Source organism: Oncorhynchus mykiss, chromosome 12, assembly GCF_057628025.1.
Source record: "Oncorhynchus mykiss isolate SJ-2025 chromosome 12, ASM5762802v1, whole genome shotgun sequence".
In the NCBI taxonomy this organism is placed as follows: Eukaryota; Metazoa; Chordata; class Actinopteri; order Salmoniformes; family Salmonidae; genus Oncorhynchus; species Oncorhynchus mykiss.
The window spans coordinates 83,599,710-83,621,609 of NC_143033.1; the positions used below are offsets into that span (position 1 = coordinate 83,599,710).

Consider the following 21,900-nt stretch of genomic DNA (forward strand, 5'->3'; position numbering starts at 1 on the left):
AGGCTGGGGGAGTTGGAGACAGGATGGGGAGCCAGTCGAGAGGGATCCCGGTGTCTCAACCTATAACACAGGGTGCTGTGTTTGCCACCCACCCCCTTGGTCTCAGACTCTCAGCTCCAAATTCACACATCATAAATCAAGATGACCTTACATTAATGAATCCCTCTCTTTGCTTTATAGTGGTGCTTTTGCAGCAGTGCTAGGATTCATTTCATGGATGTATTCACTCCCTGATAGCTTACGGGGGGCAGGTAGCCTAGTGGTTAGAGCATTGGGCCAGTAACCGAAAGGTTGCTAGATAAAACCCCTGAGCTGACAAGGTAAAAATCTGTGGTTCTGCCCCTGAACAAGGCAGTTAAACCACTGTTCCTAGACTGTCATTGTAAATAAGAATTTGTTCTGACTTGCCTAGTTAAATACAAAATAAATACAAGTCCTCTATAGCAGATAATCTGTTGATCATCAAAGCTGAAACATGTCTGAGTATAATTGAAAAGATCCATACCAGGCTTCATATTTCCATTTTGAATGTATCATGAGAGGCGCTAGGTAGTAAGAAAATATGAGCTGTAATTGTCCAATGTCTATTTCTGTACTAAATAAGTATTTTAAGTGTTTTGTTTGTGAAATAAGGTTGTTCTCTCTCTGTGGGAGGTACTTTTCAGTTCACAACATGGAAAAAATAATCAGCTCTTGATTTTCTTTGTGCAAATAAATAAGGTTGTTTAAATGAAAATCGGTAGTACAGTATAGTTTGTGTGAGGCTTGCACTGCTCCCTGTGACATCATCAGTGTTCGTTGACTCATGAGCAGATGAGTGATGCACACCGTTTTTTCTCTCCTCTTCTCAAAGTCATGTTTAGTACAGCAACTCTCTTTCTCTACCTCTCCCTCTTTCATTGGGGGGCGTTTGGTAATGAAGCAAGTGTTTCTATGCAATACGAGGGGCTGTCAGCTCTGCACACAGCAGACCTCTTTCACCTGCCGCAGCCAGGAGGGTTGGACAGCGGGCGTTGAGCCAGCCTGGCCCGGCAGCAGCAGGCCCCTTCCTCTACCTATGGATGGCCAGCTCAGTGATTTACACAGCCTCCGCCCAGTGGTGGCATGTCCAGTTGTGTACAGAGGGTTGGTGCTAATTGAAAGTTGGCAGTGGAATTAAAGCCAGTTCAATGTCTGTACTTTATATTTCTAAACACCTGGTCTCATGTAAAAATGAAAGAGGTCAATATTCTTGTCACTATATGAAGCGTTAACATTAGTACTGAAATACAACTATTATAATGATCTCTCTTAAGCTAAGAATAAGAACTTTACCACTGTTTTGTTAGGACTGTAAAATGTATCAATGGAATGACGTTTGTTTTGATAGCAAGAGTCTTCTAAGGCGGTCCTTGGCTGGTTTACCAGTAGTGAGGTTGAGATAGGAGACCCTGCTCTTGACAAGGCCAGACTCAAGAACAGAGAAGTGAAAAAGGAGAGGAAGGCAGTGAGAGGGAGACAGACAGCAGAGGAGGGGGAGTGTACTGGGGGCTTGGGCAGCAGTGGTAGCAGCGACTGTTACAGAAGGAGTTAAAGTGAGACAGTAAAGTGAATCCAGATGTGCTGTTATTATTAATATCTCTGGCTGATGAATGGGAAGGTAAAATTACAGGCGCCAGCCAGGGAGGCCCGGCGCGCTGCCCTGCCACCCAGGCGCGTCCCAGCTCACCTCACCTCCACGGCTCCAGCGCTAGCCTAGCGTCATGCTCCCTGTGATCCGCAACGGCAGGCAGACGCTCCGAAGGCCTCCACGTGGTTTCAACACGTCACACAGGCAGAGAGCAACAGCCTTAACCCCAACTCAATCTTCAATTTCAAAACATTGAACACCGTGATTGATATTAAAATGGAACGATTTGAGAGGTAGATGATCCTAAGCATGGTGAGGCATGAGGAGGACCAGACACAAATCTGTAGTAACAGACACCGGGGGGTAGCAAGTTACTGCAGAAAGGGGCTAAAGAGCTGAGACTGAGATTTAAACAAGCACCCTTTAACGATAAAAGCTAAGAGTTCCACTTCATTGCCTTTGAAATCCAACTGAGAAAGCCTTTACACCTCTGGTTTGTACTGTAGGAAATCTATAATCACTCCTAAACGGCTTTATTGGTACTATTGGCTCTTCACACCTCTCTTTCTCACACCGTTTGCCTTTGAATTGGTGTTGATCTATAGTGGTCATGTAAAGCGGTAACAAACAGACACAGAGAGGGCAGATTTCATAGGGTGAGTTCTATGGAGGCAGGACCTCTCTCACTCAGCCCATCATCATAAAAAATGACACCAGACAGGGCAGTTTATGACAAGTTCCTACTGCGGTTTAATCAAAACCTATAATGCCAGAGTCATTCCTGAGGGCTGGCTGGCTGCTGGAGTGTGGAACTGTCAGCTCAGCTCACCGCTCTGTCACAGTAGTTGTTTACGGGAGCAGCAGGAGAGCCCAGAGAGGAGGGGAGGTTGCTCCTGAAAGACTGACACAAGGGGGACTGGTGGGGGAAGCAGAAGGGGAGAAGAGAGGGAGGGACGGGGTCGGGGTTGAGAAACGAGTGTAAATCCACTGGGGAGATGGAGCCTGGTTGGCTGCAGGGGCTGTTGTTTTAACCATCAGGGGAGTCCCTCTCGGGTTGCTGTCCCCCAGCCGTCCTGGGGGAGATCACAGCGAGCCTCCCTGTCGCTGTCTGCTCCCTGCACCCCGCATGGGGCCCCCATCTCTCCACATCACAGCTTAGAAGAATGTCTCATGCAGTCTTACTTTCCCCCTTTGTGCATTTTCAGCGCAGGGATACCAGACACATTATGCTTAATGACTGGCAGTGGTCGCCAGAGGAATGGCTGTTTTGTTGCTACTGCCAAGAGTGTTATACAGTATGCAAACGTCAGGGAACACCCCTATCCCCGCCCCCCTCTTATAAACTGCCCCGTGGTGTTGAATAGACTAGTAAAGTAGTAGAGAGCTGAGAGACAGACTGGACATGGTTTGGGCTTTTATCATGGCGGGCGGTGTCGCTGTGCGCACCAGGGAGAGCAGATTGTATGGGGCTATTCTCCACGGTATAGAGGAAGAAGCCCTCAAAAGCACTCCACTCTCCCCCGCTGAACTACAGGCAGAGACAGCACCTCTGTGTCCAGACAGAACTGAACCAATAGCTACATGAATAATGGCCACTGAAATAGTCTATTTTCAATGACAATAATACACTTAAACCAGTTTATGGATGACCATAACTTGAATGGGTCCAATGTGATGTAAGACATTTAAGATGGGTGTATCATGACCAGGATTGAATCCTCTACAATGGCGGTGAATTAGTGAGAACAATTCCAACAGGAAAATGTTCATTGATTTCAGATTAATGCACTGTAACTGAGACTTGTGGGTCAGACTAAAGTAATTTTAAGGTTGGATTTCTAGTCTGAAAAACGAGCAGACCTTTTGAAATGGCTGGAGTCAGTCTGATTAGACTACTCCCCAAGGAGAAATTTCCACCCTTCCTCCACAAATATCATGTTTGCATTTAATGTAATATGCTCTCTGTATGAGGTGATGTTTCAGAACTATATACATTACCAAATTATATAAACATTTAACATTGACCAGCTCATATTTTAATGCAATGCAGAAAGACAAAACTAGCACAGTGTTATTTTGGTAAAGGCAAACCTAGACTGATAGATGAAGTGTTGTTTTGCGACATGGTGATTCAAGATGTAAGGACAGATTGTCATCAAGGTCCAGTGATGAAAAGAGACACAGAGATCAGCAGGACAGTTCACCAGACTGTTCACCAGACATGTTTTACAGGACCGCCACATATGATCTTTCACCTCATCCCCTCATGGTGTTTGGAGGACAGTCTAAATTAACACATTTACACGTGACTTCAAATGTGTTAGTTAAGTATACATCTTTCACCAGGTGCAGTAAATCCAGAAGCTCGGTCAGATAGTAAGCTTTGGGGATCAAAGACATTCTCTGTCAGCATGGCTGTTTGACTGTGAAGCCTCACTTGAACCCCTGAATAGAGGGAATCCTCTATGAGATACAGACAGAGAGGGGATCAGTGGTCAGCTCAGGGAGGGGAAGAGGGGGTTGAAAGCAAACAGCCCACTGCCAGTGTGATATATGTTTAAGCCCATTGGGTGTAGAGCAGACACCCAGCTTAAGATCTTTAACTTGTCTCAGGAACCAGGATGGTCGATCCCTGCCGACTCCGTGATTCAAGCTGTTGCGTTATTAAAGAAAAACAAAACCCACGGTAAAACGCCCATATGAAGGCTAAGGAGAAAGCGCTTTCTGTCTGCAAGCAATTCTGTAGTCATAGAAATAAATGATTTTTTCTTCCTATTGCAGGAAAATATATGATTGCATGATATGTTGTTTTAAGGAGACGTAACATTTTAACTCAAAATGATCTTTAACAGTCTATAAATGTTTGTATAACTGTCTGTCTGAATCTTATATCTTGCATAATCCTGTACATCCTTAGCTAGCTATATTTTAAAGGGCTGAATTATGTAACCTCTGTCAGGGGTTCTATTGCACAAACCTGACAGTAGGTCTATCAAAGTATGTTCTGTCTGGAAGTATTGAATGTCAATGATGTCAATACATTTATTCTGCCATCAGCTTAATCATTTTTGCCAATGTCTTTTCAAGTCATACTCTGGGGTGTGATCAAGACAATCTAGAAAATCAGCTCTGTTTGGGGGCAATATTGGTTTGAGTATAGGAAGTAAGAAAATAGAGGCTGAGAGAGAGATACCCTGGGCTCTGACAGACCATGTTTAAATACCAGTCTGACACCAGCCCAGCTCCGCAGTGTGACTGAAACTCTGACTCGCCACGCTGTAACATTTAATTAGGAGTCACTCGGATTTCCTGTGCAGCCATTCCAGAGACTCAGCTGAGAGGCTCCCTCACCAGGAGAGGACTGAAAGACCACCCATTCCCTCAAGAGCACGTCTTGTGTTGTTTCTGTAAATTATTTTAATAGCAGGGTACTGGGCTTTGTACAGGGGGTCAGGTCTGGGTGGGTTGACTGAGTCTGACGAGGTACGCCACCCGTTGACAGACAGTGGCTGAGCATTTCATACACCTACCTCATTCGTTCATATCAATGTTTTATCAAACTGAAATAGAAACTCTATATAGAATTTCTGCATCAACAAACAGATTTGGCTGGTGAGGACAGATGAGCGAGTGTGATGGGTGAATGGAGCTGGGTGGAGGGCCCTGTGGTAGGGTTGTTAATATTGTCTTTATTAATCTGATCGGGCAGAAACCCATTACCACATTGACTTACGTAACTTATGTTATATTTTCTTTAACAGAGCTAGATATATACCTTCATTTCTTGAGCCCTGTTAGGACTTGGGATCCTCTACACCCCAAGAACTGACAGTTTGGTTCCAGTCTGGCGTTGGCACTGAGAGGGGGTGCCTGGGGTGCTGGGGGCTCCAAGGAGATGACAATGAGTGATGTGCGGCTGGTCACTCAGACACAAGGCTTGGAGTCTCCCAAGACCTTGGAAAGAGAACAAACACAGAGAGGTCAGACAAAACAAAGTGCTGTCCATCCTTGTCTCTCAGAACCCTACTAAATAACCAAAGCATCACAGGCAAAGCTGGTCCCCAGGTCATTTTAAATCCAGCTCAGAGAGGGGACAAGTAGAGACTAAACGGCTGAGATAATGAGATTGCCATTAGATTTAGATTTTAATTATAGACATTACAACATATTGATATTTAGGTGCAACACTATTGAGACACATTCCATGTTTATGAGAGGCTGTCCTCTGGTTGGTCAGGTCTCTAGGTGTTCTGTTCCCTAATGGTGACATTAGATATCTCAATGTGTATCACTGTTGATGTAAGTGTGGTTGCACCAAGTCCAGCAGTAATCAGCTGCACTGCACCACATTCCACAGGGGCAGCATCACACTGTGTTTTCCTAAGGAAATAGATTCATCATAAGTCATCATACTAACTGCCACATCATACAAAACAGCCCTTTGTCAATTTGTCCAGCTGCCAACCTTTTCAACATTAATTAACCGACATGTTGAAGAAACTGTCCAGCAGAACATCAATCTCAACAGAACTTCACATCAAAGGTTAATGTAACGAATAATCCGTAAAGAGATTCTCTCCAAAGCAGTGAGTTAACATCCTTCTGACAGATACATTCTTATGAATCCTTTTCTTTCACTATTGTTTTAAATGGGTAAATCTTCCGGTGTAGTAGTACATTCTGCTCAGATTATTGGTCAACTGAACAGCGCTACGAGTGGCAGCCAGCCAGCAGGTGGCAGTCTTATCAGGAAAGCCAAGTGAGACTTGACTTGATACTGGACAGTCAACTTTCAGATGGTTTAGAGTCTCGCCACGGCACTCTGATTACACCCGAATAAGCAACCTCCTTTATAGAATACACTCTACTGCACACAGTCAAACAGAACAATAAAGGAATTGTCCTGGAACATAGCGCAGGGGAACAGCCAAGGCCTTTTTTCGTGTTGAATTACTGTATTTAAAAACAATTGTGAAACCACATGTTCAAATATACATCATTTGAACTAAATATTGTTGGAATTTCTAAATAGAGGGCTTTATGTTGCATAGATCTGTCATGGACATTATATAACTAGCTCAAACCATATGTACCAAGCATTTGCTCAATGTGAAGGACTGAGAATGTTTAATATCATCTGATTCTGGCTCGTTTTCTTTCCAGCACCCACAGTGAGACGTCTGTCTGACTAGCTTTGTTCATTCTGATAGACAGATACATTCAAAGGCTTTTGTAATTGTGACAGTAAAAGGTCCATTTTCCGATTCCTCTGAATGTCGACGACATTGAATAATATGCCGTCTAATCTGTGTTTCAGAGGTCTCATTAAACTATCCACAAGAGCCAGACAAAGGTCAGTAACTCACAAGACTGATATACTTGACATAATATGCCCCCCAAAATGTAATGGACTGCTTTCAAAATCTAGTAGTTGGCATATACAGTATAACAACTTACCTCAGGTTACCTCTGAGAAGCACTCAGGACACAAAATGATACATTTGTTTTCCCTTCAACAAATGAGACTTCTAGATAAATTCTAGATAAATAAATCACATTCAGAGAGGTATTTGAAGGGAATAGCATATTGCTCTCAAAATATTTGTACAGTTAAATCTGTGAGTGAGTATATATCCTCATTTTGACACTGGTGCATAGCAATGTGGAGCTAAAACAAACTGCAACATGTGGAATCATCCCACGTAAGAACCATGGCACCAGACCTATTCAGACAGCTTTAATGGCAAGCTCTGTGAGAATCCACTCTGGGCTTAAATTCCTTCCAGTATTTGTGAGAGTGCTTAATAACTGTAGAATTAAACTAATTACAAACACAATGTTATGGCGACAGAGCAGATAGATGCCAGGCTTGAAACCCTGAGAATCTGCATCTATCTCTGATTAGAAAAACAAGCTTACGAACTATGGTCTTAGTGGGAGGATTAAGTTGGATGCAAAGAAGAAACAAAAAAGAAAGAAAGAAAGCATGATATTCAGGAGGTTTGATTTGTCTATAGCAGAAACTAACCATGAAACCCAAACAAAATGCTCATGTGCAGTGTGGTAAAGTGAACGTTATTTTTCCAGGAAAAGTGAAAGAGACAGAATTTCCGTTGCTATGGCTGCAGCCCTTAAACACGTCCAGTTCCCTGGTATGTGTGAATTCAAGGGCAAAGCTGTAATGAACAGTGGCTTTAATGACACTGCAAGATGTGCGCTTGCCACAGTGTGTATTACTACAGTTAACTGGGGCTGTAATGAGATAGTCTTTCAGGCATGAGTCTGAGAGGAGACAGACAAAGAGCAGGGTTCAATCATATCTAAGTGCATTAATCAGGGAGAGAGAGAGAGGAGAGAGTCACTACTGGTTATTACTGCTGCTGTAGCCACACCAGGTCAGCCCAGGTGGGGGAGAGGCTCTTTACTGCGTTCATCATTTCAGTCAATGAAATCAAAACAATACATCAAATCTATATATTGGGAGCCACGGGTTTAACATTCATAGGTTTGGACATTTTAGGGGAAAGACAAATACGGTTTCAACAATATGAACGTAATCTGTAGTTACAAACTCAGGTGAATTCTATATTTGACTAAGGACAGTTAGTTGTAAGTATGCTGTAAAGACAGAACAGGACAGTAATACTGTCTGAATGGTTGTCTGTCTGCTACCACCACTGTTTGTGGAACCAGAGGGTACGAGGCCTGCTGGTCTTTGATTCTGGGAACGCGTAAATCTATAGACCGAAACATTTCATTTGTGGTATTTATTTTGTTTATTGGTCCCTAAATGGCCCCATCCATCTCTGACCAAGACAGGGTTGGTTTTGATTAGGGAATTTGCTGTTAAGAAGTTTATAGAATAACAGATGGGTTTACTGATGGTTACTCAAAGGTGTTATTACCTATGCATTTAAGCAAACCACTACTCACGACTCATACCAACATGCCAAAATCAAAAATCAAAAATCAAAAATCAAAGTCCATTTAAAACTCCATCTATTGAAAGTGTATGCCACAGAGAAAAAAACACTACATTATGTTGTAGTATGAAGAATTTGTGAAGTGAAGAATTTATGTTGTTTCGACATGTTGCAGAATTTCTCCTTCAGAGACCGATTCTAACCACACAATTTATTCAATGTGGTAAATCTGCATTCTATTGATTACAGTGATAAATCATTATCTTAACTATAAATAGTTATATTTTTCTAAATGGAAATCAAGCAAAGAAATGTAGAAATACATTTTTAAAACACTCACATTAGTGTTTTTCAGGTCTCATCTTTTTTTCCACAAAAGGTATTTACTATTGTTTAAACCAAACAATCACCTATGTCAAAACTGCACTCCAAGCAAAGCACTTGACTTGTACAAATCATTCCAATCTGTATTTTCTGGATGGTTTGCACATTCTGTCACTTATTCATGTCATCTACTTCCTCAGTGCTCTAGTACTACTTCCTCAGTGCTCTAGTACTACTTCCTCAGTGCTCTAGTACTACTTCCTCAGTGCTCTAGTACTACTTCCTCAGTGCTCTAGTACTATTCTGCTCTATGTGGTCTGCAGGCAGCTGTAGTAAAGCAAAAACAGTAATCTCTTCTTCTACCAGAGGGGTATTGACATAATAGGAGGTATCAGGTCCCAGAGGAGTTTCATTAAATGGAATTTATAAGAACAGCCAGACTGATAAAACAGAAGAGGGGGTAATCAGTAATCACTCAAAATGTTTGCAATCAGATATTTGCCAAATTTATATTTTGGGGGTAAAACTTTTTTGAAAAGAGCAATGGAGAAAATGACTTGACATTTTCACAATAGTAGTGGTGGTAGTCCTCAACAACTCCTTAATGAAGAGAGCAGCCAATATAGCCTCTGTAGTTAGGCTACCAGAGCTGAGGAGAGCTTGCATGCCCCCTTTTGGCTCTTTGGGGAAGAATGGTCATCATCTAGATTCAGAGGAGGGTCACCAATCTGAGAGAGAATGCAGATGCTGCTTCTCCATATCCAAATGAAATGCTTCACCTACTTTATGCCGCTTTGTTTCAAGCTGCTTGGCTGACTGCAGGTCTGGACTCCTGATTACAGTGATAGACATGCAGGAATCTGGAGTTGGCTGCCAGAAACCACAGAAGGAAAGGAGAGGACCCTGAGTCTGCGGTCAGACGGTCGGGAGAGGTAAACAGGAGTAGCCCCTCCTTGGAATGCAAGGCCTGTGTTGGCCCAGAGACTAGGTTACGTATGGAGGAGGTGCCAGTCTCAGTCCACGGCAGCTCAACAGAAAACACAATTATTTTTAATGAATGCAAAGACACACCAAGGAAAACAAATACCTGACATTAAGCTAGCGCCAAAGCCTTAGCAATTTTGTGTAATGCAGCTTACACTGTGCATTACTCTTACGTGATTGAATCTGTACTTGCGCAGACAAGCAGTAAAGCTTAGTCATTTAAACTTAGAAATGCATTCATTGTAACCATACCATAAGACCAGCAATGGGTGTTAATTACGGTCTGTGTGTACCTCTCTCTTTTTGGCAGCAGCCTGCAGAACAACAGAAAGTTTAGCAGTTATTGTTACTCCTCTGAAAAGTTGAAAAATAGTCTGTATCATAGTCTGTTTTCTCAACATCATCATAGACACAAGCCTGCATTCTAATGACCAGAGAATTTAGGGACCATAACAGCAGGTAGAAAGTGAATGGGAAAGAAATCACCATCCAGTCACAGGCATTAGCCACGTGTCTGACCCAGTTCACAAAAATACATTTTATTTTTAACTCTTCTGTGTATTTTTGTAGCCTGTAAATGTATGCTCAAGTCAGGAAAAGGCTTCTCTATTTTGTTTTATTTTGTTTAAAAGGACCCGTATTTCACACCAACATTATTTTCTGCTCGTTGAATGAGGAGCTGTTTGCAGAAAGATTGATGGATGAAAATCAAACATTATCTTACAGAGCTGTAACGATCCAAAATCCATAAATACCCCTGAGTGCCCAACAGCAGCCTGCCATCCTGGTGATTTCTGAGTTCCGTAGCAGGAGAGCCCTGAGACAATATTGTGTCTCTCCGTGTTTGCGAAGAGACCATTCATTACCTCAGTAGCAGGCTAAACGTTGGCCCTGAGGAACAGACTAGACTCTCCCAGAACCGGAATGGCTCCCGCCAAATGAGCTATCATACAGAGATACATTATTTACCATCCTAGACAAGCATGTTTTTAAAACAGAAAGAGTCAAACATCAAGTGTTTTGACTGCAAGCTTTCTCAACTCAACTAAACCATCCTCTGTGGTAATAAGAACATTAACACAGCCATTATAAAAGTATTGTCAAACAGTTGGATTCCTGGCCTGGTATCCTGATATACGGCTTGCTACGGTTCAACATTTCTCCAAAATAAAAGGGGGCACAAACTGAGCACACATAGCAATACAGACAGAGGAATAAGCTATAACTCAACCAGTTTGCATGCCAGTTGTTGAGAGATTCAAATACAATACTGCTATACATCTTTTTTTAACCATAAAACTAATGGAGTTAAACAATCCCTCCTAAAAATTCTCATTTTGCAGGGCTGAGTTATCTCCAACATCATTAATACATGCGTATGCAGCCTATTGCTGGACATTAGTTATACTATTGGTTATTCAAAATGCTCTTACTTCTGGAAATCATTCCGTTTGGACTGTATTAATAAGTCAAATATGTGATTGGCACAAGCACCCAGCAGTTCTCAAAGATGATGTTGAACTGAACCAGTGCGACAGGGTTGATTGATATTCATAATGTAAAGGAAATGCTTTTCATTTACTAGGCAAGTCAGTTAAAAACAAATTCTTATTTACAATGACAGTCTAGGTTAACTGACTTGTTCAGGGGCAGAACGACAGATTTTTAACTTGTCAGCTCGGGGATTTGGTCTAGCAACCTTTCGGTTACTGGCCCAACGCTCTAACCACTAGGCTACCTATGCTTAAGAAAATAAGTGTATAACCTTAAGATTGGGCCTTTTTGAATAGAGGTAAAGCAAGGCAACTGTGCTCAGCTAGAACCACATGTGAGTCTGCATGTATAATTAAGTTGAACTACAGTTCATTTGCACAACACTGTATAAAATCATATAAAAGCCTATTCAGGATCAAGGATTCCGATTCCCAGAGCACACTGATATCTATAACTGTAATCTATTAAAAATCACCAAAAAGGAGGTTGAAAAAATAAATTTCCAAGCACAGCCATTATTGTATTACTTCTGGCAGACAGCAAGGCACCTGGGAAATCTGAGCTGACATTTAGGAGAAGCAGGAGTCCAGGAGAAAAAGTACATCACTTTCTAAAGCTAATTAGCCCTGTATATTACCAATCAAAAGAACCCCCCTCTAAAATACAATGGCTAGCCAAGAAATATATTTGTCTTCCATTTGTGAAAGACTGGCAATGGAAAGAACCCTTTTGAGAACTGAATATTATTCACTCAAGAAATTCCCGTGGATAAAATGGTGCATAAAAATAGAAATGTAAGGCTCTGATTTTTATCGTTACTCCCATAATTCAGTCCAACCAAAATAGAACGGATGCATAGAAAATCATACAAAAACTCTTCCAAGATTCCAACGTCATCAACCTACTACTATCTCGTAAACGGATTCAGCTCTCTCTGCTATGACAATTCTCGACTCGTCACTTACATTGCCAGAACTGAAGTGTGCCTTTGATTACTCTATTAAAATAACTAATGCAAGCCTATGCTTTGTGGCCCATAGATGGAATTTGAATTCAGTAATGTAATTAAAACTGTAAAGTATTCATGAATCAAATTGAGATATTAATTGGATACACAAATGTGTTCCTTGTACTTCCTGGTAGTCTCAGGGCTGAAAGAAGTCATGAGACAAAATTGAGACCGGACCTTCACTGCAGATTATGTTCATTCAATGTTCTACTATTCACTCCACAGACCACTAGGTGGAAGAGAAGAACAAAGTAAATGGTCAATCTCCGGCACAGTGAAATCAGTGAGCTCTAGGCCCTACTTCACTTTCCATTGATGATTAAACAATACCCACTGGGCATAGACATCAATTCAACATCTATTCCATGTTGGCTCAATCTAATTGAATTGAAATGACGTGGAAAGAACGTTGATTCAACCAGTGTGTGCCCAGTGGGTAGTGATACCATGATTGCACTTTTCTCTAACTCCTTAATAGCAAATAGCCTCCACAGACCACTAGGTGGAATAATCAATATGAAAGGCTATAGATGGCATGTTGTGTGCACTGTAGCCTACTGTACATGCGCGTGGTTGAACACCTGACAAAGGGACAACAAAACATTCCGATTTGAATAACTGGCTATATGCCAATGACTAGAAAGTTACCTGGACAGTGCTTGGAAATGTAATGGCAAAGACAAAGCTCTTCTCTTTGGGGTTGATGGGAGGGCTTTCACACAAGATATCCTAGGCCTAGAGCAATGACAAGAGTGAGGTGGTGATCTCATAGGAAGCCAGCACCATTTTCACTCAGGAAACATCTAGAACAATGCCCAGTTCGCTAACAGGTCAGCAGAAGTGAAACGTCAGAGAGAGGGACACAGTGAGGATGGGAGGGGAACACTCTCTGGTCTCACTCTCCACCAGTGGACTGGCAATAAACAGGAGTATAGTGACCAATAGCGGTGTGGGTAAAATCACTGGGGAAGCCAAGCCAGAAAAAAAACTACAGTATGTGTTGTGATAATTGCGTTGTTTATTCTATAACCTGTTTGTTCATATGCCTTGCAAACGTGATACACTACATGACCAGAAGTATGTAGACAACTGCTCGTCAAACATCTCATTTCAAAATCATGGGCATTAATAAGGATTTGGTCCCCCCTTTGCTGCTATAACAGCCTCCACTCTTCTGGGAAGGCTTTCCACTAGATGTTGGAACATTGCTGCATGGACTTGCTTCCATTCAGCCACAAGAGCATTTTTGAGGTCGGGCACTGATGTTGGGCGATTAGGCCTGGCTCACAGTCAGTATTCCAATTCATCCCAAAGGTGTTCGGTGGGGTTGAGGTCAGGGCTCTGTGCAGGCCAGTCAAGTTCTTCCATACCGATCTCGACAAACCATTTCTGTATGGACCTCACTTTGTGCACAGGGGCCATTGTCATGATGAAACAGGAAAGCACCTTCCCCAAACTGTTACCACAAAGTTGGATGCACAGAATCGTCTAGAATATAATTGTATGCTGTAGAGTTAATATTTCCCTTCATTGGAACTAAGGGGCCTAGCCCGAACCATGAAAAACAGCCCCAGACCATTATTCCTCCTCCACTAAACTTTACAGTTGGCACTACAACGTTGTGAGAAGGTAATGTCTAGTCATGACCAATAATTACAAATCCATTACGTTGGGGTTGGTCGTGGTTACGCAACGTGTTTGCAGTTCATGTTGCACATTTCATTTTAGACTGGGGTGACATTTTGTTCTATGGTTATCTATAACTCTGCTGTGTGATTAATTATTGACGCTTTGTCAAAGTTACAGGCGCTCTGCCTTGGAAGCCAGAACCTTCAGTATTTTGGGACCTTTAGTTATTTATGTTTTACCTTTATCTAACTAGGCAAGTCAAACAAATTCTTATTTTCAATGACGGGACGGCCTAGGAACAGTGGGTAAACTGCCTTGTTAAAAGGCAGAACGACAGATTTTACCTCGTCAGCTCGGGGGATTCGATCTTGCAGCCTTTCGGTTACTAGTCCACTTTCTCACAACCTACAGTAGGCCTATGAGAATAACATCGTTTACTTACAACTAAGCTCCTATACCACCTATGTAGCCAGACAAATTATATCGGACTCACCATATTCATCACCATCACGGTTCATGAGGTTCGATTTTTCCGGTCTCGCGGATTCTATGCTGTCGACGAATTTTAAGATACAACTTGCAAAGTAGGCATAGACTGCTAAACGTAGGCTAGGCTCTACCTTTTTCAGATATCAAGAAATACCCTGTCAATTTATCTTCAATATAACTCGTTTTTACAAAACACATCAGTGCTTCCGGTGAGAGAATTGAATTATCAGATACAATGTATCAAATTTGAAAGGTCAAGTAAAGTATATCAACTTCATCACGCAACATCAGGGCCGCGCGGCGTGAACCTATCATTTTTACCGCAAGGGGGAGCGCGAACCACAGGAACAGTTCATTTCGTTGGTCAACGCCAAAAGGTGGAAAATACACTTTTTTAAAAATTGTGTTCGATTAAGGTGATAGTCCTGTTTTGAAAAGCGTCTACAGGTTTCAGTCAAATAATACACGATGCAGTGCTTCATCTCAGCCGTCATTTTATTGATATGTATTAGATAGTAATACACACTTATCACCTCCACAGAACTGGAGACCTAACTGCAACCACATAAGGATAAAGAGGTATAGGTCTAGCTCTCGAAGATTCAACATATGAATAATTAACTTCAACTATTTCATTATCGTGTTTTTGTCAATTTCAAGTATAACAAAAAAATCAGTGCAGGGAACTTTTAATGATAGGACAATATCTTTTTTATTTTTTATGTACATTCAAAATGTCCATTAGGGAAATACATATAATTACAGCACTGCATTTCTTCCTATAGACATTAAGGTTTGAAAGTTGATCTGATTTCAGTGCTTAATCACAAGTGCAAAAATGCATATCATTCATTGACTGAACATTCATACATGAAAAAATGTAGGATTTAAAAAAACAACATATATTTGACCATAACAAACAGGAAAATAAAAGGAAAAGCCATTGTAGTCAAAGAAACAGTACTCGTTAAAACAGGGGGTAGATCACTACAGATCTCATCCAAGCCCTTACTGTGGGCATGCCCAAAATACAACATTTACATAGGAGTAGGAATTCAGTACCAGATAACTTCAATTGAAATTTATTTTTTATACAACTAATAACTAAAATACAGTACATGCCCCAGTCAGTACCACATCCAGCTGCAGATTACACCAACACCACTTTCACCTATTGACTTCGTAATAAGTCTCAAACCATACCCAAAACACACACAATGGCCCTCAGACACCGTGAGTGTAGACTATATTGAACGATGGGTTGAAAAATACAATCCTTGTGGCTTTGATGCGACTTCCCACAAAGGGCGTTCATTTCTTGTTCTTCTGGCAGTAGTTTGAGTAATTGCCACAGGCCTTCTGCATGTCTGTAAGGAAGGCAGGCACTCCGCTCTGTTGAAACACAGGGAAACACAGCTGCCTTTGTCAATGAACTTCATGGATAGACTAGCAGAGTAGACACACCCAAATGGGGCAACCATTGGCATCCTAACACAAAACATCTGCTTGAGATTAACAGCGTGAATAAAGCCTTCCAATTGAGATAACAGGGCATGCTTTGGGGCATTCATAACTGGCAAGTACATATAAATGAGTAAACAAACCGTTTTCTTAATTCTATAGTACTCCTTTATTATTACTCTAGGAATATGTCAACCATCCCACCAACAGAAAAAGATGAGCTGCTACACTCTTAGAAAAAAGGGTTCCAAAGGGGTTCTTCGGCTGTCCCCATAGAAGAACCATTTCTGGTTCCAGATAGGACACATTTTGGTTCCATGTAGAACCCTCTGTGTACAGGGTTCTACCTGGAACCAAAAGGGTTCTACCGGGAATCAAATAGGGTTTTTCAAAGGGTTCTGCTATTGAAACAGCCAAAGAACCCTATTAGGTTTTTAGATAGCACTCAGGTCTGAACTCACCTTGGCTGCCCAGTTCACAAGCCAGGTTGGAATATTACCACCAGGGTTATCAAAGTAATTCATGAAGACTGAAAGAAAATAATGCAAATGTAAATGTCTGTCAATAAAAAGCAAGTGACTTCACAGACAGATCCACAACAGATTCAAGTTCAAAACTGAACAGTTTCCCCTATAGACATTTAAATTGGTACTACAGGGATGAGTTCTGATTGGATCCGATGTACTCTAGAGTGAGCAGTACCTTTAGTGCCACAGGCACCATCACTCTCCATGGCCACAGTCTGCTTGTAGTCATTCACTCGCTGCACCCCACTCTTCTCTGGTAACGGGGACAGTGGGGAGCTCTTAGCCAGGACCACCCAGATCTTCCTGCTGTCCACGTCAACGTCCCTCCGCTCCCTGACGTACACGTACTGAGGTTTACACTGTTAAAGAAGCCTGGTAGAGATAATATGGTCTAATGTGGTCCACACCCCGTGACTGGATCAGTTACTCCTTGAGAAAATATACTGTCCCGTGTTGTCACCTAAAAAACAATACATTTCTCAACTTACTCTTAATACTATAAACCATACTTGTTTTCACTTCACCATGTCGGCCCCATTGTAAATGTGAAAAGGAGGAGAGAGAGGAAAGCAAGATTGAGACATTGTGGGTGGGTGAATACATAGAACAGGATTATGTGATATTGTATATGGAGTATGTATTTTGTTTTTTTTTAAGTAAAAAAAAAAAAATCACAGGCCTATTTTTCTTTTACTGAGAAACATGATGACCTGATATCTACACGTATTATTTATTTGGACATTTTACTTCATTAAGGATACGTCTCTGTTTGACAGAGGAAAAGGGTATTTCACCTCCCAGTAGATTGCTGAATGACCATCATAGTCCTTCTCATGCAGCTCTGCAAAAAACAAAAAGGCACACACACAAAATAAAGCAGTGCTTACATCATGAAACATCAGTCATCTATTATACTATAGGTATTATACTATAATGTCATACTATTCATTACATGATTAAATCATACATCTTCTAGAACACTGGCTGCACTTAGGGGGAAAAAAGGTTATATCTAGAACCAAAAGGGGTTCTTCAAATAACCCCCTTTGATACTAGGTAGAACCCTTTTGGGTTCCATGTAGAACCCCTTCCATATAGGGTTCTACATGGAACCCCAAAAAGTTCTACCTGGGACCAAAAAGGGTTCTCATATGGGGACAACCGCAGAACCCTTTTGGCACATCAAGATACAATCACATGTGCAAGCAAAGACACCAACAGCACTTTCAGAATACAGCATCTATCCAATCTATTGAAATGGCAATTTTATTCAACAAAAAAAAGCTTGACGGCAGTCAGGAGCTGAAGCCAAGGATGTGTTTCCAATAAAAAGCCCACTCCACCCTCTCACGCAACAAGTCTCTGGGAGAGGCAAATCTGTTACTTCAGTTAGTTATCATTTCCAGGATATCCATAACCCTGTTGTTTCTTCTTGAAAAAGGACAACAGTCCAGTATTTGGAAATCCCAAAACAAGTTATGGCCAATGATTTAGGCCTACCTTGTTAAGATGGAACCTGTTGGTAATTTCTCAGTGGGTCGACAAAACAAAAAACTACATTTTCAAGATACAAGCCCTTGAAAGAACATCTTCAAGTTCCCTTGTTTGCTCACACAGTCTAGGCTTATTTAAACATTTGATTAAGCACATTAATACACAACATTAGCCCATGGCTACACCAGAGTGCTAAGTACCCAACTACAACATCAATAGCTACAGTCTATGGCTAAATTCAGGTGGACAGACATGTTACCTGTTGGATACTTTGGGGAGGCAAGAGAGAACAAAAGATGAGAAAAGTTATTAACTGCCAAATAGGCCCTGTGCTCTTGTTGTGATCCTCATGAAAACTGAGATAAAAGGGATTCTTGGTTATGATTGGTTTGATTGGGATAGAAAACAGGAGTGAATGGAAAAGGACAATGGAAAGGTGATGGTTTCAACTATTTTGTGGAGCTCATATTTTAGATAATTAAGTAAGAGTTAAAGGGGCTATACATATGAACAATAACACATGCATAAGTAAGCACCATATAAAACAAGCATTAATATGCAATACCATGTCATCAATACTCAACCAAACTGACAGAATTGAGTTGCTTATGAATGTGTTATGAGTCTTATAAATGGCCCTTATTAGGTGTTGAGTGCGACAAGAGGTTTGAATGGAAGAAAGTCGATCTAGGGAGAGTTTGTGTAACTCTTTACCTTTGACATATCCATCCCATTGTTTCCGATAGGGCAAGTCCATGTAGACATCAGCACACAGTTCTGGAGTGCAGGTGGCAAGCACTCCAAATACTTTGTACTCATAAAGTCCAGTTTCCTGTGAACAGCATATGAAAGAAGTTCTCTCTTCCAAATATATACCACACCTACAATGTAACTAATCCCATACCACAGGGATCTGATTATTGCCAGTTGGAGAAACATGCAACCCTCAAAAATGTGCTGGATTTGCACAGGATATTATTTCTCCAGAAACTTGAGCTGGGGATAGAGTTAGGCAGGGGGTTTAATAAAAAACAAACATGCATTCTGTGAAAAGGTACTGTCTGAGCATGCGTAAAGTTCTAGACTACAATTTGGCACACCATACCCAACAGACGCAGCACAAAAAGCAATATTTGGCATATTTCTGAGGGTGCCATTCATCCCACTATCTCTAGCCTACAACACCATCATTCAATTTGCTGACGACACAAGAACGGTAGGCCTGATCACCGACAACGATGAGACAGCCTATAGGGAGGAGGTCAGAGACCTGGCAGTGTGATGACAGGATAACAACCTCTCCCTTAACGTGATCAAGACAAAGGAGATGATTGTGGACTACAGGAAAAGGAGGGCCGAGCACGCCCCCATTCTTATCGACGGGGCTGTATTAGAGCAGGTTGAGAGCTTCAAGTTCCTTGGTGTCCACATCACCAACGAACTGTCATGGTCCAAACACACCAAGACAGTCGTGAAGAGGGCATGACAACACCTACTCCCCCTCAGAAGACTGAAAATATTTGGCATGGGTCCTCAGATCCTCAAAAAGTCCTACAGCTGCACCATTGAGAGCACTGGTTGCATCACCGCCTGGCAACTGCTCAACCTCCGAGTGCAAGACACTACAGAGGGTAGTGCGTCACTGAGGCCAAGCTTCCTGACATCCAGGACCTCTATACCGCCAGGCGGTATCAGAGGAAGGCCCTCAAAATTGCCAAAGACTCCAGCCACCTTATTAATAGACTGTCTCTCTGCTACCGCACAGCAAGCGGTCAAAAAGTCTAGGTCCAAAGGGGTTCTTAACAGCTTCTACCCCCAAGCCATAAGACTCCCGAACAGCTAACCAAATGGCTACCCAGACTATTTGCACTGACCCCCTCACCCCCACATTTTTACGCTGCTGCTACTCTCTGTTTATTATCTATGTACAGTCACTTTACCTCTACCTACATGTACATATTACCTCAATTACCTTGACTAACCTGTGCCCCTGCACGTTGACTTTGTACCGGTACCCCCTGTGTACAGCCTCGTTACTGTGATTGTTGCTCATTAATTATTTGTTATTTTCTTAATTAGTATTTCTTCATTGTTGGTTAAGGGCTTGTAGGTAAGCATTTCACCCTAAGGTCTACCTACACCTGTTGTATTCGGCACGTGACAAATAACATTTGATGATTTGATTTGTATTTTTCTTTTAAACCTAGCATAAAAATGAATCATTGTACCGGTGTGGGCAAATATAGTCAAAATGTTTGCCTTGGGATAAGTTGAGAAAATTAAAGTGTTTTCTTTCCAGGCATAATGCAAGGCATTATCGCTGGGATATGAGGTAACAGGGCCTGGCCTATGTTGAAAAAAAAATGGTAAAGTGTTAAGCCTTGTTAAAATATGCTTCAATTACTGAAATACAAAAAAAGCGATTGTAATTGTGTTGAATTGCGGAGGTAATTGTGCCAAAATGCCACTTTTTTTGGACAAGCTACAGTATGCTTTCAAAACTAATGTTTACATTAATTCTGAATGGCTCAACTTACCCCACTCTCCCCTAGCCTACTCAATCATCAATATGACGTTTAAAACACTTTAGTTGATAGCGACTTCCGCAGTGGGCCTGTTGCTCGAGTCTAACGCAGGCTACTCACAAAATCTTCTATGCTATTTCATGTAAATGTCCTTTTCGACGTGAAAATAATACAACGTATGAAACGTGAAAATAGTCTACGTGCGAGCACATCCAACAGATTGATGCCAGTGCGTCATTCAATCACGCCAATCGGCATAATCACAATGAATAAACTATTGCTTCGCCAGCTAACGACGCTAACCGCCGATAAGCTAACACAGCAGTTTTCACTTTCTATTCCTGTCTCAAAACATTAACTTAAATGTACCTTGTCATACAGCCGGTAGATTTTGACACCCATAGTCTCTGTGAAAAACTCCCATCCCCCCTCCAACTGAGGTTTATCTAATTCCTTCCATGCCTCCAGAAATTCCTCATCTGTAAAGTGCAGCGACATGTTTTTAAACCGTGCCCCGACATTTGATCATGTGATCTAGGACTCCGTTGTGCGCTTCAGACGCCGTGCGTGCGCTGAAGTGCGTCAGTCGTTCCAGTGATATATTTAGAATCACTATCTATTTATTTTCGTGATTGAAATTGTATTTTGTATTTAAACTGTGTGTGTGTGTGTGTGTGTGTGTGTGTGTGTGTGTGTGTGTGTGTGTGTGTGTGTGTGTGTGTGTGTGGTTAATAACTATCTGCACTGTAATGTTTTTGGAATGCTCCTTTGTCTATCCCACCTCCAAATTGAAGTGCCATCCAAGGAAAAATATAATTTGGAAGCACTGACCATCTCCAATTACAATAGAGAGGAAACATAATCTGTAATGCTTTGTGTCCTGCTGGTGCCCTGTCTCAGTTGCTTGTTGATGATTATTCTGTGGTTAACCACTCCCATTCCATTCAGAAATCCCAAAACTGTAGTCTATTTCAAATATAGGATAAACTACATCTGGTGGTTTTAATAAAATATATCAATGCCTTTAGGAACTTCCAGAGGTAGAACCCTGGATCTGTGGTTTAGCATCCTTGGCACTCTTCAGGCGATTTCAGCATTTACATATGCCACTGATTGAAGGTAGGCCCAAATGATAATCACTCTAAAATATGTCACTCCATAAGTGCCTCTGAGGGATAGTTTAGAGATATGTCATATTACTCAAATCAGTTTTCCAGCCGGACAGTATATGGTCCAGCTAAGGGTTGTGGAAGAGCCATGATTTCCCATTGCCACTGTCTCTTTTTGGGAAGGGATTTACTGCAGGAAGGAAGAGACAAGACAACACCCCGTATCACATTACTATGTATCAGATCTGTCTTGGGGAACACTTGTGTTACAAGCAGTAGATATATCCCATCCACAGGCCCTGGTGGCTGCCATTGGATCACAG

General features: G+C 41.6%; 1 protein-coding gene across 2 annotated transcripts; it reads right to left on the reverse strand.

The window, feature by feature from the left end:
* Window positions 1-14,938: 14,938 nt before the first annotated feature.
* On the reverse strand, window positions 14,939-21,044 carry ppct (Phosphatidylcholine transfer protein). 2 transcript variants are annotated; one of them, NM_001165243.1, is given in 7 exon segments: window positions 14,942-15,137; window positions 15,203-15,853; window positions 16,384-16,451; window positions 16,625-16,796; window positions 17,211-17,290; window positions 18,658-18,775; window positions 20,838-20,984. In NM_001165243.1, coding segments are annotated over 6 exon segments (648 nt in total). In that variant the 5' UTR covers window positions 20,967-20,984; the 3' UTR covers window positions 14,942-15,137; window positions 15,203-15,772.
* Between the last annotated feature and the right edge of the window lie 856 nt (window positions 21,045-21,900).

What these genes read in the sequence shown, in the direction of transcription:
- ppct (XM_021622435.3), bottom strand. Translation starts at nt 20,966, where the DNA reads ATGTCGCTGCACTTTACAGATGAGGAATTTCTGGAGGCATGGAAGGAA. An exon ending in ATGGGATGGATATGTCAAAG is followed by an intron (nt 17,291 to 18,657) that starts GTAAAGAGTTAC and finishes TGTTTTTTGCAG; the next exon opens with AGCTGCATGAGAAGGACTAT. An exon ending in TTCCTCTGTCAAACAGAGAC is followed by an intron (nt 16,797 to 17,210) that starts GTATCCTTAATG and finishes TGTAAACCTCAG; the next exon opens with TACGTGTACGTCAGGGAGCG.